The sequence below is a fragment of the Myotis davidii genome, unplaced genomic scaffold (genome assembly GCF_000327345.1).
Source record: "Myotis davidii unplaced genomic scaffold, ASM32734v1 scaffold415, whole genome shotgun sequence".
Lineage (NCBI taxonomy): Eukaryota > Metazoa > Chordata > Mammalia > Chiroptera > Vespertilionidae > Myotis > Myotis davidii.
Window position 1 is genome coordinate 4814509 of NW_006287951.1, and position 18121 is coordinate 4832629.

Below are 18121 nucleotides of genomic sequence, written 5' to 3' on the forward strand. Positions count from 1 at the left end.
GCGCCCACAACCCAGGCACATGCCCCTGACCGGAATCGAACCCGGGACCTCTCAGTCCGCAGGCCGACGCTCCATCCACTGAGCCAAACCGGTTTCAGCGGAAGGCCTACCCATGCACAAATTTCATGCATCGGGCCTCTAGAATCTTAATATAACTCAATCTTATACAGCAGCACCCCACCTGATCTATTGTGAATTTTCTATTTACATAATTTTCAAGTGAAATCTAGTTTCCCCTTAAGGTGCAAAAATAGTTTAACATGATGGGTTTAAAACTGGCAGGGAAAAATAAGGAGTATACACAGCTAGAAAAAATACAGAAACTCATTCCGTTAAGAGTAGTCTCAAACGGAACCTAGATACTAAGATAGAAAGCTAGAAACAAAAGACAACAGGAAAAGGTAAGTAACTTATGGTCTCTCCCAATTACTTGAATCAGAGCTCAACCCAGGCAAGAGTTAAAGGATCTGCCCAACTGGTGTGGTGCAGTGGTTGAACCAGGAGGTCACGGTTCCATTCCGGGCAGAGCACATGCCTGGGTTGTGGGCTCAATCCCCAGTAGGAGGCATGTAGGAGGCAGCTAATCAATGATCCTCTCTCATCATTGAAGTCTCTCTCTCTCTCTCTCTCTCTCTCTCTCTCTCTCCCTCTTCTTCTCTCTAAAAGTCAATAAAAACATATTTTTTAAAAAAATTAAAAAAAGAGTTAAAGGCTCTGGGTTCTAGTCCTGTCTCTCACACTGAATCCTTACCCTCAGTTTACCCATCTATAAAATGAGTAGGCTGTCTGTGGTCCCTCCCAACATGGGCATCCTAAGATTCTCTGGACACTTACTTGAGTGTACCATGAAGACAATGGAGTGTCTTCAAACAGGCTTTTCATATCCAAAGGGACGAGGAAAACGTTGTCTATTGCTGAGAGGAGGGAAAAGGCTGGGTACGTGGCGTTCGGGGGCAGCTGCGTGGAGCTGCTGAGGCCCTTCATGAAGAACACCACCGGCTGCCCGGGATAAACCTTGGCAGCGGACTCCACAGCGCAGGAGACCAGCGGGGACGGCTCCGTCCTCTCAGAGGTCTCTAGGAACACAATGCTGCGTCCCTTGCCCAGAAGGGCTTCCGGCCCCTGCTGGGACTTATGGGGGGGCCGGCAGGAGAAGAGGCAGCTGGGCTTCAGGGTGAGCTGGTAGAGGAAGCCGCAGGAGAGCAGCAGGACGACCAACAGGGAGAGCTGGAGCTCCTTCAGCATGTCCACGTCTCCCTTCTGGCCGCTCCTTTAAGTCAACACAATTCATTAAAAATCACATCCACAAAACCGGGTAAAGATAGCACATGCAAAAACAATAAAAGAGTATCACTTCTAAGCTTAAATCCCAAGTGAACTATAAACAAATCAAGTCATGCAATATTCAAAAGAAAAATGTATTAACTGGAGTTTAACTGAGAAATTTAAGGTGATTCAAAATAGGGGGGGAAGCCAAAACCGGTTTGGCTCAGTGGATAGAGCGTTGGCCTGCAGACTGAAAGGTCCCGGGTTCGATTTCGGTCGAGGGCATGTACCTGGGTTGCGGGCACATCCCCAGTAGGAGATGTGCAGGAGGCAGCTGATCGATGTATCTCTCTCATCGATGTTTCTAACTCTATCTCTCTCCCTTCCTCTCTGTGAAAAATCAATAAAATATATTTTAAAAAAATAGGGTGGGGAAATCGTTCATTAACAGAAAAACTATTAATCACATGCACTGGCTTATAGATTAAAGAAGAAAAGCTGCATGATCATTTTGGTGAATAGATGCCAAGAACAGGATACAATTCTGTTCAACAGAAGGCGTGCAGGAGGCAGCCGATCAATGATCCTCTGCTAAGTCTAACCAAGGCAATAAAACAAGAGAAAAGAATGTCTGCTATGAATTCTAGAAAGGATGAGGCAACGACATCACTAGTTGTAGAAAATATGATTGCCCACCTAAAAAAATCAAGGTAATTTACTAAGAAACTAATAGAACTAAGAAGAAAATTAACCAGAGAAGCAAACTGAAGTCTAGAGTTAAAGAACTTGCCAAGATCACAGTTAGCAGACCCATGCCTCTAACTTGGGCTTGCCTGTCCCTGTAGGACCCCCTTCTCCATAAACATTAGCTCTAACTCCAGGAGAGCAAAGACTTCACTTTTTCGATGGTCTATTTTTTCACATTCCATGTGCCTCTTTTAGAAAACAATAAGCCAATGAATCAGAGCTTACCTTCTAGCCTGAAACTTGCCGTTAGCCACTGTCTGAAGTCTTAGCGATGACCACAAGTTTTTCCTGCTCTACTCTTTGATAAATCACCACCTAATCTTCCAACTCAACAACTGAGGGAAGTAAATCATTGGCCGAAGATTAACACTAAACACGAGTTCTCAGAAAGCTCCTCCCTTATTAAGTTGCCCCAAACACAGAGACTTGGGGACAATAAAGGCTTCGCACAATTTTTCAGGTGAGCCACACACTAATCCTATTTGTGGATTTATCAAGGGGAGGGGGTTATAGGGTGATGACTTCATCTGGAGAAAGTTGAATATAACCCTGAAGCTAAAAGATATGGCACCTAAGCAGTTTAGTTTCAATCCAAATCATGAGCAGAGCCTTGGGAAAGTTTCATCATCAGACGACCCTGTAATTTGGGCCAAACTTTGCAAACACAGATTTGAGTAAAAGAAGTCAGTCCATCACCACCAATAAGCAGTGGACAGCCCCGGGAATCCAAGGTCCTGATGATTTGGAACCAGAATTTATTAGCCACTTTCAGTTACAGTGGCTTCAGGAAGGATCCTTTGCCCTGAGGCCCCCCTTGTGAGGTATAGCTTCCTCCAAGCCTCACAAGGTCAGGTTCATCACCCTCCACTGACGTGGCAACCCCCACATCTCCAAAGATAGTGTCGCTCTCCTGTGGTCTGTGCCCCAGGGCTCCTGACATGAGTAGGTAGTTATCCTCAGTGAAACCATCCTCATTCAGGGAGTCGCCTATCTTCAACTCAGAGCCTTCTCTCAGCCATGAGCAGGTAGCCACAGTTCCCCCTGGGTGCTCTGGTGTGAACCTGATGTCCTTCCTGAGTGTTTCTGCAGAGGCCTCCTGTCACCTGAGCCACTCTGCCAGGAACTCCCAGGGCCCCCAGATCTTCCCTTCAGCCTTCCCTCTGGTGGGAACAGAACTGCCTTCCCTTCCTTCCGCTCCCCTTTCTGCCTTACCTGGCCTGTATCACACGGACTTTGTGTGGGTAGATGCACAGCAGCAGCTCCTAACCTGGACTCCACAGGTCCCCAGAGGTCCCAGTTTGGGCTTTGGGGACCCTGGGGCCATACCCTGCACCAGTCCCTTTGCCCTGAGTGTCACTGATGCAGAGCCCCTACATATTCCCTGTCTGAAGGAATGTCCCCGCTCTTTGATGCTCCATGACAAGAACTCTGTTCAAAATTCCTCCAAATGCCTGCCCCACACAATGGCAGGCTTGCTCCGACCAGCCAACCAACCCCAGGGAGAGATCTGAGATGTGCAATGGGTGGGTCTGGATACGCTTGTGAAAGCCACATATGCATCCCGATGTCGTCTCCTTTCCTAAAAGCTTTGGCCTCCTGTGAGAGTTCCTGCTTCCTCCATCCCAATGTGAGCCAGAGTGGTCAGTGCAGTGGACTGTGGAGCCTGGGAAACTGCTACTGACTGATGAGGCCTTAGCAACGGTGGAGTGATGTAGCCCCACCCAGGATGAGGGCAAAACCTCTGAATCCGGTGGGTTGTTTTTTTTACATTCAATATTATCCCAGTATTGTCTTTATTTTACAATACTCTTCTTTGGATGTTCGGAGCTAGTCTGAAGAAAAGTTGGTACAGGGAGGAAAACCTTGGAATCAGAGCTGAGATTTCCCCCAACCCACCAGCCCCACGGATAACCTCTGATAAACTCAACTGGGAAAACTTCAAGGTTTGGGCCCACACTCCCTCGGCTATAAAGGACTCACTGTATCAAGAAGGAAGTTAAAGGAATTTTAACACGAAATGTTTGTTGAACTGAATTACACGTGAAAAGTGCACCTCTTAATTCTGTAGCTTCTTTGAACTCTTGCTTTATTGTAAGAAGGAAATTTTCGAGCCAACAATACTTGCCCTATTTACTTTGGAGCACTTGGAACCACAGTTCCGGTTTTTAACATATTTGTTAATCAAGTGGGGCTGATAAACTTGTTAAAGCATTCAGCTATTAACAGTGCAAAACCAATACAAAGTGATATCTTATCAACATTGTCCATTTCTGCCTTGGCTGGTAGTCAGTTGGTTAGAGCATCCTCGTGATACACCAAGGTAGTAGGTTTGATCCCCGGTCAGGGCACATACAAGAATCCACTAATGAATTCATAAATAAGTAAAACAACAAATCCATGTTTCTCTCTCCCTGCCTTCCCTTTCTCTCTCTCTAAACAATAAATTTTAATTTAAAAAAATACATTGGCTCTTGGTCAGGGTCCATGCCTGGGTTGCGGGTTCCATCCCCAGTGGGGGGTGTGCAGGAGGCAGCCGATCTATGATTCTCTCTCATCATTGATGTTTCTCTCTTCCCCTCTCCCTTCCTCTGTGAAATCAATAAAGGTATATTTAAAAAACAAACAAAAACAAAATTAACAAAAAAATAAAACCATTGCCAGTTCCTTTCATCACTGTTCTGAAGCTGGAACGAAGACTAGAGACCTGGGTTTAGGTGCATGAACAGAGACAGTTCACTGCAGAGTGAGAGAGAACAGGTTCCCAGCCTAACACCTGGGAACCCATGTGGGAATAACTGAAGGTTATGAACAAGTGACATTTTCAACATTAAATCCTGAAAAACAAATTTTTTTTTATTGAAAATCTTTGAAATCATGCCAGCATAAAATTCCCTGGTCCCATGACAATATTTTAAACTGTTCTGCGTGTCCAGTGGTTCTAGCCTTGCATTTCTGACAATAATGCTTTTGTTCTCCACTCAGCCGTGCCAGTCCAACATGCTCCTGTGTACAAAACCTTGCATAGCGATCAGGAAGGTATTTCTGGGTTTGTTCTGGAAATTACTGTGCTCACACGTGTCATTTTCCCCTTTTTTAAGTTTACTTACAGATAAAGGAAGGGATGGGGGTAAGGGCAGGGAGATAAGGGAAAACAGTTGTTCTCAGTGCAGCAGTTGTGCAGACACCACCCTTTCAGGCTGAAGAACAGGGTCTGCAAGATACGTAAACTGAACAGTGGTCCAGTCGGAGCGGAGCGGAGGGCCGTGTGAACAAGGTTTGCTTTCAGGCTCTGTAAGTCAGTGTTTATTCTCTTTGTTCTGTAAGGAACTGGAAACATCTAGAGCCACCTGTGCCATGTGTCTACATGGCAGGGAACTTTGTAAAACCGAGTGGCTGTGAGAACGAGCAGGACCCGATGTGGCTGAAAGAAACGGTTGTGGACTGAATGTTTGTGCCCCCACCACCACCACCACCAAATGTGGGAGAATGAAGCCCTAACCCCCAAGGTAATGTCATTTGGAGGTGTGGCCTTTCTGAGGTCATTAGGTTTAGATGAGGTCACGAAGGGGGCATTCTTACAAGAGGGGAAAACAAAGATCCCTCTCTCTCTCTCCACAAGCATTCACCTCGGAAAGGCCAGGGGAGGACCCAGTAGGAAGGCAGCTATCTACAAACGAGAGAGTCCTCTCCAGGAACCCATCTTCACCTTGATCTTGGACTTCCCAGTTCCAGAACTGCGAGCAATAGGTGTCTGTTGATTAAGCCTTCCGTCCGCGGTATTTTGTTATAGCAGCCCCAGCTAAGACAGAAGCCCCGCTGTAAGCTTCTTCTCTTTAACCTCCTTCCATGTGTTTTCAAGTTTGTGTTGAAAACAATGAAAGTGAGTAGTATCTGTCTTTAAAGTAAGGGTACTCAATCTAGTAAAGAGATGAAATTTTAATATGTTTGTATATGAAATATACAAGGGCCTAAGGGCAAAGTCAATTCTCTATATAACTTCATTATTACAAAGTTAAGTCTTGAGTCAAAAAACCCAACTCTAAAAATATGGTCTTAAAAATCACATATCTGTATACAAGATGATAAACTGTCTCATGCTGCATCGTCATCATCCTCTGCAGCATAGATGGCTTGATTCCTCCTCTTAATTTTCTTTCTTTGTTCAGGTACAGACTCATCACTCAGCCTCTTCCCTGGTGCTCTGGTTAAGTCCTTCCCATCTCCAGACTCCACAACCTCGCCAGGTTTCCCCTCTCCGCTACCTGGGGAACCCGATGTATCATCCGAAGAAACAAACATGGAACCTGGCAAAATCCTGACATCAGAGAAGCTTGCAGAAAAGTCAGAGGCCAGGTCAGAAGAAGGTTCTAGGGATGTTGTATTCAGGTCACTGTGTGCACTTACAAAACTATCTTCCTCTTCCTCTTCCTCTTCTTCTTCCTCTAACACTATTTCATCTGGATTAGTAGAGGACAGGGCAGAGGTGTCTGTGTTATATTCACTGGGCTCTTCTCCAGAGTCATTACTGCCCCCTTCCTCCTGCTCTTCATATTCACCACACAAGTGGTGTTCTTCCTTGGCCTTCTGAAGACTGACATTAATGTCTGTGATGCCAAGTTTGGCACAAAACTCAGTAGTCTGAGGGTTGATCCTGTGAACCAACTGCACTTGTGTCTGTGGCTTGCTTGGGTCATGACAAGCAGCCGTCACGCTAAAGTTAAATGGAACTTTGAGGTCATGATTCAATGTTTCCAATACTTCATTCATAGCTTCTTCTGTTGGACTATAATCCCACCTATAAAAGTCCAAAACAATGGTCTTTTATACGTCATTGGCCCCAGACAACAAATTATGAAATCTAACTATGAACTTCAGGTACAAGGATAAAAAATAAACGATAATCTAAATTCCATTTAGTAAAATTAGTTAATTTAACAAAGGACCATTTCAAAATAAAAACAATTCATAAGAAAAGCTGTCCGTACAACCTAAAGCAAGTATAAGTTGTTTTAATGTGAACCAAATCTCCACCATATTAGTTTTGTGCATACTTAATCACTTATACACTTATTTGGGTTGGTACTCAACAACCCATTTTCTTGTAAACCATGAATTATTCTTACACTCATTTAACAGGGTTTTGTTTTTTTTCTTAATTAAAGAAAGAGGGGGGCGACCACAAAAACCTTACAAGCATAGTGACAGCAAGTCCAAAAAAGGTCAGGCTTACCTTGTATGCAGGCCATTATTTTCAGGCATATTCCATAGGCGCGCAGTTACATTAATAAGATTATTTGTAGCCCTGAGAACAGTGAGCCATTCAATATCATACTCCAAGTAATCAGGAGCACTGGGGTCATGATCTATTTCTATTACCTATAAGAACAAATGGGTAATTTTAACAAATACATATCTATTTTTAATATCTAAGGATTTCAATGTAACAATGAAAGTTAAAAGGAATTTAATTTAGTAGACTAAAAATATTAATGTAAATATTCCCAAAGAATTCTCAGACTATATAAATTACAAAATACACAAATTAATAGTTTAGAAAACAAAAATTAAGATGTTTTCATAATCATTGGAAGAGTAAAACTATATTGAAAAGTTATTTCATTTTCTTCTTACCTGAAGAAAGTCTCTATGTGGTAAGCATTTGTCCAAGGCTAAAAATTTGGTTGCTTTGGCAGTCTCTCCTTCATCCTTGGCCTAAACCATGATTTAAGAAAGAATGTTAAAACATCACAGATAATTCATACATTGGATAGGATGGAAACAATCTTTGTTACACAAAGTTGTGTGTCAAAGGAACAACTGTTACTTTTTCAAAGCAAGTTAGTTCTACACTCACTTGTGCAACAATGGGCACTTAAACTCTCTGGCTTTCATGTCTTACATTCTTACATAAGTCAAAGTAGAAACTAATGGTGATGATGATAATGTTAAATCAAAGCATTGAACACATATATTAAGGCATATAACAAAAGGATTAAAGATAACAGAAGAGCTTAAAAATAAATTGGCAGAGTTAAAAGTACACGATTTTTAGAAGAAATCATAGAAGAAAAATCGTCACTACCTTGAGTTAGGCAAAGATTTCTTAGATACAACATCAAAGTTAGATGCAATATATACACAGAATGAAATACTATACTATTCAACAATAAAAATAAATAAAACACAGATAGATACAATAACATAAGTGAACCTCAAAAACAAGCAAATAATAGAAGCCAGATACCAAAGACTATATATTTATGATTACATTTATATGAAAGGTTCAGAAAGGGCAAAGCCATAGAGACACAAAGCAGATTAGTGGTTGCCTGGGCTGAGAATGAGAACAAGGAATGACATCAAACACACACACAAAGGATCTTTTCAGATGATGGAAATATTCAAAAACTGGATTATGTGATGTGTGCACACACAAAAAATCACTGAATTATACACTTGATTGAATTTTAAGTAAATTATACACCAATAAAGCTTTTTGTTGTTAATCCTCACCCAAGGATATTTTTCCCATTGATTTTTAGAGAGTGGGAGGGAGGTAGGGAGGGGGAGGAGTGAGAAAAATATGGATGTGAGAGAGATACATCGACTGGTTGCTTCCTGCACTTGCCCCGACCAGGGCCGAGGATTGAACCTGCAACCCTTCAGTGTGCAGACCGACGCTCTCACCACTGTCCAGGGCACCAATAAAGCTATTTTTCGAAAAGTGAATTGTCAGACAGAAATATGGAAGGGGTCACTAACAAGGTCATAGTAAAAACAGTAAAAAAGGGACTCACTGAAAACAGTAAGGCACCTGGAGGAAAAAATACAAGGGAACAAGCTATGGGATGTCCTGCTGTGGACCAGGTATCAAACTTCAGTGCTGAAGAGGGACTCAGAGAGGTGGAAGGCACAGAGGTTACACAGATCTTGGCTACAGGGCAGTTCTGAAGAAAGGTGATCTTTGGGGCTGGTGAAAGGGCTAAAAGAGAACACTGGCAAAGTCAGAGGTTGAGGAGCCAAGAAAAAGGGATCGAATATGTTGTTAATACGGAGGTAAAAGTCTCTGGCTGACAGCAGAAGATGCAGTGGGGAAAAGTAGCAAATCAGATACTTCAATAAGAAGCCAAGCGTGTCAGGAGTCCTAAGACACAGAAAAGAGTAACACAGATGTGGAAAGGCAATTGAACCCAACTGGCGAGGCTCAATGGTTCAGCATTGACCTATGAACAAGGAGGTCACAGTTTGATTCCTAGGCAAGGCACATGCCCAGGTTGCGGGCTTAATCTCCAGTGGGGGACATACAGGAGGCAGCCAATCGATGATTATCTCTCATCATTGATGTTTCTATATCCCTCTCCCTTCCTCTCTGAAATCAATAACATTAAAAAAAAAAAAAAAGACGACTGATATAAAAACAGGTTACTTGGACTTGGGAAAATGAAAGGAGTAACCTGGTCTCCTTGAGGAACACAGCTAAAGTGGACCTCTACCACTGAAAAGTGTTTGGTCAAGCAAGTTCGGGAAGCACTGTAAACCACATTGCACTATTGGAGTAAGGCAATGCCCATTAATCAGTACATTCAAGACTCAGAAATCCTATATAAGTCTCCAAGAACTCCTCACTTTGTTAACCAAGCATCTTCTAAATGTTTTCCCTCTGAAACACTTTATGGGAAAGTCAGAGTTTAGTCTGAATCGGAGGTGAAAGAAAGAACCACATATTTCCATAAAAACTTAATCATAGGTATATATTTATTCTCTACCTTCTATCAAGCACTATACCATGCAATTACCCAAGGCAAACTTAGACTCATCCTAGATTCCCTCCTCCCTCCATCACCAAATCCTGATGATTCTACTTCCAAAATCTCTCTAGACTCTGCTTTATTCTCTGTGTTCCTTCTTCGCCTTAGGTTGCCATCTCATCTTTTGCTTAAAGAACCTCCTGTGCCTCCTATTTTATATCACTCTAATCCATCTGCAAAACTGTAGTGAAACTAATCTTTCAAAAATGAAAATCTGTATTTCATCACTCTCCAACTTTCCCCACTACCTCTGGTTAAAACCCAAACTCCAGCGCATGGCACTATGATCGTGCCCCAGGGTCTATCCTCCGCCATGGGGACGAGCTGCAGTCCCCCAAAGGCACCCTGTTCTCAGCCTCTGGCCTTCGCACACATTGGTCCCTCTTCATAGATTACCCTCATAATCTACTCCTTCCTGCACCATCAATTCCTTTGGAAAAGCTTCTCTTGCTTCATCTCTTTGTCCACATAGTCTGGCGTAGGTGCTCCCAGTACCCTAGGACGTTTTGTCACAAACTTATTACACTATTTTATCATTGCCTGCTTACTTATCTCTTCCCCCGCTGGATTCTGGAAGTTATCTTTCATTTCTTTCTCTAACTTTACAACTGTTTCAACAGTGGGTAGCCCACTGATGTTCAATAAGTGTTTGTTAAATGCAAGAATAAATACTGTGTTTTCTACCTGATGCTGCATCAAGGCTGCAAACTTCACATGAAGGTGTGCGGAAAACCAGTAAGTTGGTTTTAAGTGCTCTAGGAGCTCTGAGGCAGCAGGACTTCCTAAGGTGTTATTTTCCACTTCTTGTCGGAAAAAAGATTTAGTCTTAAGAAGTTGCTTCTTATTTCCATAATGGTATATACTTCTTGGCCAATCATGAGATAAGAATATGTCCATAGGCTGCTTCAGCTTTAACAGAGAAAGAAAACTCTTAAAAACAGATTAACCACAAGCAAAACTCCCTTCATTCTCTCCCCTGACACATACCATTTACCCACTTAGACCTCTGGATTTTTGTGTAACTCATTCTAAGGCTCTTTATGGAAGGAAGTCACAGAAGTACTAACCTATTCACTCACGCGGGCAAAAAAAAGAAACAGCTTTCTCCCCGCCTCACAAATCATCCTTATTTTCCAGCAAGGCAGGTCAGCAGACATGCTTTGATTAGACTGCTAATCAGCTATGGTCTTTTACATTCAGTTTCTAAAATATGTAATAACCATTGTGCTTTTCCCTTTTTGGTAAAGAAACCATGTTTTACGATCCAGAGACACCAGATTTCATAAGACATCTAATGTAAATGATACGGTAAACCTAAAGATATAGTCCACTTTTTTTTCTAATGGACTCAGATAGTATATACCAAAAATACTCTGTTGGCTACATAAGTCATATTAGAAGTATTTAAGGTGGCTATTGTCTTCATGGGGAACACAAAATACACTCCATACTTTACTCATCCCACACTTGGAAAACTAAATGTAAATAACTTAAGTGTTCAAGACAATACAAACTATAAGAAAGAGATGACTAACTAGTCAGGGCAATATGTGCAATGAAAATTCAGTTAAGCCCTGGACGGTGTGGCTCAGTTGGTTGGAAAGGTTACCGGTTCAATTCCCCATCAGGGAACAAGTTTAAGTGACAGGTTCAATCCTGGGTCAGGGCGAGTACAGAAGGCAACCGACTGACGTTTCTCTTTCACTCTTTAAAAAAAAAAAATCAGTAAACTATATCCTCGGGTGAGGATTAAAAATATTTTTTCAGTGAAACATGATGACTTTAACTAGAACACTGGTTGGGAAGTAGTATCTAACCTGGGTCTTCAAGGACTGGTAGGATTTAGACTGATGAAAAGGAAAAAGCATTCAAAGTAAGGAACTGCTGAGTAGGCACTGAATGCCTGCAAGCATCCTTACGCTCCCACAGAGGCTGTGTGCTATGGTGGGAAGGGCCTGAGTTCTCTCAGACAGGCTCTGCCACTTAACTACTTGGGAGATCTTGGGCAGGTTGCTTATCTATCTGAGTCTTGGCCTCTCATTCTTAATCTGACAGAATTTGAGTGGCAATGATATGAAATATCTCATGTGAAAACTGCTTAGCCCAGTGTCAGGCACTGAAATGGTTCTCAAACAAAAACCTAGCTTCACCTATTCTCCAGCTGAGTCAGTGTTTTTAGAGACCACAGTTTCCCCATACCTTCTATCATCTCTACTATTATTTATTTTCTATTTAATACCATTCTTTAAAAAAATATTCTAATATTTTCTTTAAAGTATCACTTTATTCCAATATATTTTTAGCCTTACCATAATAATATCTGAAATCATGAGTTGAATGTTTTATTTTTACTCACTAAAATAAATTTATTACCATAAGAATTTTTTAATGTTCATCTGTGAACCTCCTACACACAACTCAAATCCAAATTTTAGAAATACTGAACTATGCTCTTCTTGGAAGTAATATACCAAAATGATCAAACACATTTTGGTACAGAATTACTTTAACATTTTTTCAAGCCTGCCATATTGTACTTTTTACATACCTGTTTTAATTTATACACTTCAACATTTCTCACATGATATATACTCCTTATTGTAGCTGAATTATAAGGAGGGCACTCAAAATGACCTTAAATTGAAGGAGAGAAATAAGCTGTATTCAACACCTTTAAAAACTGCAAATTATATAAATAGATACACATACTTCCCTAAAACTAGTGTCTGTTATCAATGCTTTTGGTTCTTAAAATTTTATAAAAAACACTACTCTTTATATGTTTATATGTTCAATTACTAAGTGATCAGAAACTATGAATCTAAATTTGGGGGCTTGTGGTTTTTAAAATGAAATTATATTTAATTTTGAAGCACATTGTTTATTCACATACTGTAGTTTAAAAAAATACCTCCGGAAAGATATAGAATACCAAGTGTTCCTCCTAGAGAGTAGACCAGTGGGTCCCTAGGGCTGGTGGGAGCAGGGATTAATTACAAATAGGCACAAAACTTTTAGGGGTGAAAGAAATGGTCTAAATCTGGATGGTGGTAAAATCTGGATGCATAACTATAAATGTACTAAAACCATTGAATGGTATACTTGCAATGGTATATAAATCTTATCTCAATACAACTGCCAGAACAATGGGAGGGGGTACTCCAATTCCTGTCCCCATCCATCAGGAACACTACCTAGAGGCTGCTAGCGTTAATCAGGTTTTAGAATTTTATTCTAGGGATCTCATCTATGCATATAACATATCATCTATTTCTTTATCCTCCCCTTTTTCTTTTTTTTTTACACAAATGGCTGTATACTTTATATTTGTTCTGTGCCTTGTTTTTTCACTTCACTTATTTTGGAGTTCTTTCATATTAGTTACATATAGAACTGCTTCTTTATCCTTTTCTTTACTTTTTTAATGGCGTCATATCATTAAACTGCATAGCTATGTCATGATATATTTAACTAGTTCCTAACTTTTGCTACTACAAATAAAACTAAATAAATTTGCATATATCATTTTGCTCATGCAAAATATACCTAGAGACACATTCCTGGGAGTAGAACTCCTGGGTTAGAGTGCTTTTATAATTTTCACAGATATAACCAATTGTCCCTCCAAAGAGTGGTTCCAATTTGCACACACATCTGCCATGTAGGAGATGGCTTATTTTTATGCACCCATGCCAATAGTTTATAATCATAGAGAGAAGGGCACTGGGAACAAACTTGTGACTTAACAGTTACATTGAGGATACAAGTTTTAGCTACCCAACTTAATTCAAGAAATTTTAAAATCAAATGTGAATACAAGCTATTCCTTTAATTTTAAAATCAAGGTATAATTCATTCAGATATTGTAGGGTGAATAAGTGCAGTGTGGTATATAGCTGATCCTTGAACAACACAAGTTTGAACTGTGTATGTCCACTTATAGATTATTTTATTTTCAATAAATACCTGTACTGTTTTTGATATGCAGTTGGGAGTACACAGATGTGGAGAGTCAACTATATTCATTGATACACACCATTTTACATAGGGGAGTAGAATATCCATGGATTTGGTATCCACAACAGTGAGGGGGGGAGGGTTGTCCTGGAACCAATCCCTCACAAATACTGAGGGACAACTTAAGTTTTGTAGAAGTCAAACTTATATGTGGATTTTTTTTACCATGCAGGAGTTAGAGCCTCTAACATCTGCGTTGTTCAAGGATCAACTGTACTTATGCAATGGAATACTATTCATAAACTAAAATGAATGTATTAGAGTTACATGTAGCAACATGAATTTCAAAAACATATTAAAGAAGTTGCAGAAAGATACATGCAAAATGATACATTCAAACTAAAATGAATGTATTAGAGTTACATGTATCAACATGAATTTCAAAAACATATTAAAGTTGCAGAAAGATACATGCAAAATGATACATTTATATGAAGTTTAAACATGCTATATAATACACTGTTTAAAGCTGTTACATATATGGTAATGACATAAAATACTCAAGTGAATGATAAACACCAAATTCAGACTACCTAATGAGGAAAGAGAGGGACAAAAAGAGGAATGGGACTGAGGGCTGACAATAATGAGTTTCAACTGATTCTGTACTGTTTTATTTCTTAAAAAATCAAAATGAAAAGTGGCAAGAATACTAAGTCTTGATGAAACTTGATGGTGGATACACAGATAGTACATTCTATGTCCTCTATATTTCCATAGGCATAAAATATTTTATAATATAAATTTAAGAATAAATTAGTCAGTTCATAGAAAAAAATCCAATGAAAAAGGCAAACTATATATTACACTTAAGTTACTCTGGGGCATGCAAGTTTTAAAGTTTAAGAACAGTCAGAACAACAATACCTTTTCGATAGTCGTGAGATTTGAAGATACCAGAGATTCCACCAATCCTTACACCTCGGTATTTTACTACACCTGCCAAACCTGAGAAATTACAGTTAAATAAGATTACTATAGGCAAAAGCAATCTCTTTACTGACTGAACAGTTTCCAGGCCTAAAATTCCATGCAGTCCTAAAATTATTTGAAAATAAAGTATCATGATAAGGTTACTCTTTTACACAGTAATATGCCAACAATTTATAAGGTAGACTAGGGAAGAGAGGCCTAGAAGCACATCAGTCAAGAGACTAAGCAGAAAAAAAACAACAAATGAAATAGGATGTGCTTAGAGGAAAACAGGCATAATTTGGTACCTAATGGAATATGAGGGTGTGGTGAGGAAATAGGCAAAAAGTGCCCTATGATGGATTTATTTGTCATATATCTGAAAGTCAGCACATATAAGGTATAAAGAACCTTCTACATTTCATTTCTAAACTGACCACCTTTAAAAAATTTCACTTTTTCATAATGTTGCACTTGTCAAAAGCTGATCAATCAATAATGAACTAGAGAATTTGAATTTCTGTAGTTTTCAGAAACACCTACAAACATTTTAGTAAAGAGAAAAAAGGACTGTAGAGTGTAAAGGAGCTAACATTGAACCCAAATCTTACCAGGTCTGTAAATCTAAATGCAGGTTACAGGCAATGCAGAGGATAAAAGGAACATGTTAAACAACTCAGTGAATTCCAATAGCTAAATCTAGAATGCAGGAAATTCTACAAGAAATTTTCCCATTTTCTTCAACAAATAAATGGCATGGGGGTGGGAAGGAGAGATGAAAGGAACAGCTAGAGACTTTAGCATCATGACAATGAAATGCATGGACCTTGTTTGGGTCCTATTGAACAAGTCAGTTATAAAACAGACATCTCTGTGATAATCAGGGAAATCTAAACATGAACTAGGCAACAGAATAGGAATTACTGTTACTTTAGCTAGGTATAACAATGGCACTGTAGCTGTATTTTTTAAAATCCTTATCACTTAAAAAATATGTACTGAGTGTTTACACATGAAATAATCTCATGACTTGAATTTGCTTTAAAATAACTCGTCACTTCTCCCACCAAAAAAGTTTAGGGGAGGATGGGTTGAAATAAGAATGGCAGAATAATTGTGGTTGAAACTAGTTAATAAGTATGGAGATTCATTATACAGATATCCCCAGCTTTTCCAAAGTCTGTATTACACAATTTCACTTTTATGAAAGACCTACAGAACTGGAGCCTTTTTCTCTCCAGAATGCCTGTTTTCACTAACTGAAAGAAATCCAAAGAGGATTTTTGCTCTAATGAAAATAGGTGAAAAGCCAAAATAGCTTCAGCATTTGTTTTGTAGCCTGCATCCAGAGCAGGGACAGTGGCCCCACTAAGCCCCTTCCCCAGGAACTACACTCAGCATTAAGCCACCATAGCTTTGAACTATGTCTGAGCATCTGTGCTTTATCTCGATTTATTTTGTGCATCTATTTGCTAGATGTGTCCGAAGGTAGCACAAAAGTCTGAGCTTGTAAAGGAGTTATACTTAGCAAAAAACTGGATGTCATCAAACCTATTGGTATGATTTAGTAGGTTATTTTCTGTGTCTGGGAATACTCAAAATTTTTGCATGTAAATTAATGGTAATTGGTAGGACCCTGGCCACTTAGCTCAGTTGGTTAGAGCATTGGCCTGATAAGCCAAAGTTGCAGGTTCAATCCCCAGTCAGGGCACATACAAAAATTAACTAATGAATGCATAAATAAGTAAAACAAGAAACCTCTTTCTCTCTTCCTCTCTCTCTAAAATCAATAACTAAAAAAAATAAAAATTTTCTAATGTTACCACAGTATTGGTGATTTTTAAATTACTGGTAATTGCTTATTTGCTTTACACCATTTCCCCTTATGAAAGTGTTCATAGGAATGCTCTACATTCTAATACTGAGGAAAACCCGTACTATTCTCTAGTTTTGTGTATGTTTAACAATTTCCCAATATAAAAAGTTTACTTTTTTTCATTTAATAAAAAGAGTGGGGGGAAAATAAAGGAATTACAAGTAGTGTGTAAGTTCTTTGCAGTTTTATTATCTATTGCTTGAAACACTAGATCAGTGATGGCGAACCTATGAACTCATTTTTTTGGTTGATTTTTCTTTGTTAAATGGCATTTAAGTATATAAAATAAATATCAAAAATACAAATCTTTGTTTTACTATGGTTGCAAATATCAAAAGATGTCTATATGTGACACGGCACCAGAGTTAAGTTAGGGTTTTTCAAAATGCTGACACGCGGAGCTCAAAAGGTTCGCCATCACTGCACTAGATGAAGCACGGGACATATTTTCATGATGACCTATTCAAATTAAGAGACATTCCCAAAACACCACATATCTGAAGACGCTGCCCAACTGGTATAGAAAGCTTAAAAGGCTCTTCCATCCCCTCCAACCAAGAACTTACCCACAAACACATACCTAAATAATAAATGTTTGGTGCTACCCAGCCACCATAGGGTAACTCTTGCAAATGATTTGAGGCTTCGTGGTTCCCCCCAATGAAGACTGTGAGAACCGGGGCCTTTTTCTCTCCAGAGTAATACCTGGAACGTAAGAGCAAAGCTGTCCGTTGGCAAAGAGAAAAGCAGGCACAGAGAAAAGCAATCGGGTGCGCCGACACAATCAGACAGGGCAGCCGAGCAAAGCAAGGACTTCAGGAAAAATCTGGGCTCCTCCCTTCAAGTTAAAAGGCACTTTCTAAACACACTGCCCATCCCCTTGTAGAGTGTACCATTGTCCAACCACTATGCAGCACACCTGAAACTAATGCAAAACAATACTTAACGTAAACTGAAATTGGAAAATAAAACAGTGAGTGCTTTAAATTGCCCATCCTCGTCCTTAGGAACGAAGGGCTGCCACCTCGCGTTTCAGGCCAGTGACGTCAGGAACGTGGTCGGTTCTCAGCTTCTAGAGCCGGGATGAGCGCGGAGCAGGCGCCCAATGGGAACTCCGGGATCGCGGCACCAACTAGTCCCGGAATCCCATCGAGTACAAATCGATTAACCTTTCGGCCTCTCCCTCCAGGTCGGGCCCTCAGGCTGCGATCCCTCCCGAAGTAGGTGAGGCAGGTGGACAGTGAGGAGTGACACTGACCGAGCGCCGGTTCCTGGAGACACACGGCGTGAACCGGGACGGGAACTCAGACACAGGGGCTCCGACCCCGCCCAGGGTTCTCCCGCGGCTGGCGAGTCCCCCCTCCCGCGGGTCCCAGGGCCGCGCCGCGCCTCACCGGTAGAAGGTCTGCATGTGGCGGTACTTGGGGGGCACGGCCATGCAGCGCAGGTCCGCCTCGTTGCGCACCGCCTGGAAGTCGCCGCAGCACAGCAGCAG

At 40.5% G+C, this 18121-nt stretch overlaps 2 protein-coding genes and 1 pseudogene across 2 annotated transcripts in view; all 3 read right to left on the reverse strand.

Moving 5' to 3' along the window:
• A4GNT (alpha-1,4-N-acetylglucosaminyltransferase) overlaps window positions 1–1264 on the reverse strand; it is a 5039-nt gene extending 3775 nt beyond the window's left edge. Inside the window, exon 1 of the mRNA XM_006759819.2 lies at window positions 835–1264. Within this exon, the coding sequence (XP_006759882.1) occupies window positions 835–1245 (411 nt within the window). The 5' untranslated portion in view covers window positions 1246–1264. The remainder of the gene's footprint in view (window positions 1–834) is intronic.
• Window positions 1265–4774: 3510 nt separating this feature from the next.
• LOC102763485 overlaps window positions 4775–18121 on the reverse strand; it is a 16924-nt pseudogene continuing 3577 nt past the window's right edge.
• On the reverse strand, window positions 5932–18115 carry DBR1 (debranching RNA lariats 1). The gene is made up of 8 exons (XM_006759837.2): window positions 18021–18115; window positions 17207–17331; window positions 14706–14786; window positions 12370–12455; window positions 10506–10730; window positions 7645–7725; window positions 7244–7389; window positions 5932–6808 (listed from the first exon to the last, which is right to left on the reverse strand). Exons 1-8 carry the CDS (start codon window positions 18062–18064, stop codon window positions 6106–6108), a joined length of 1491 nt encoding a protein of 496 aa, XP_006759900.2. The 5' UTR covers window positions 18065–18115; the 3' UTR covers window positions 5932–6105.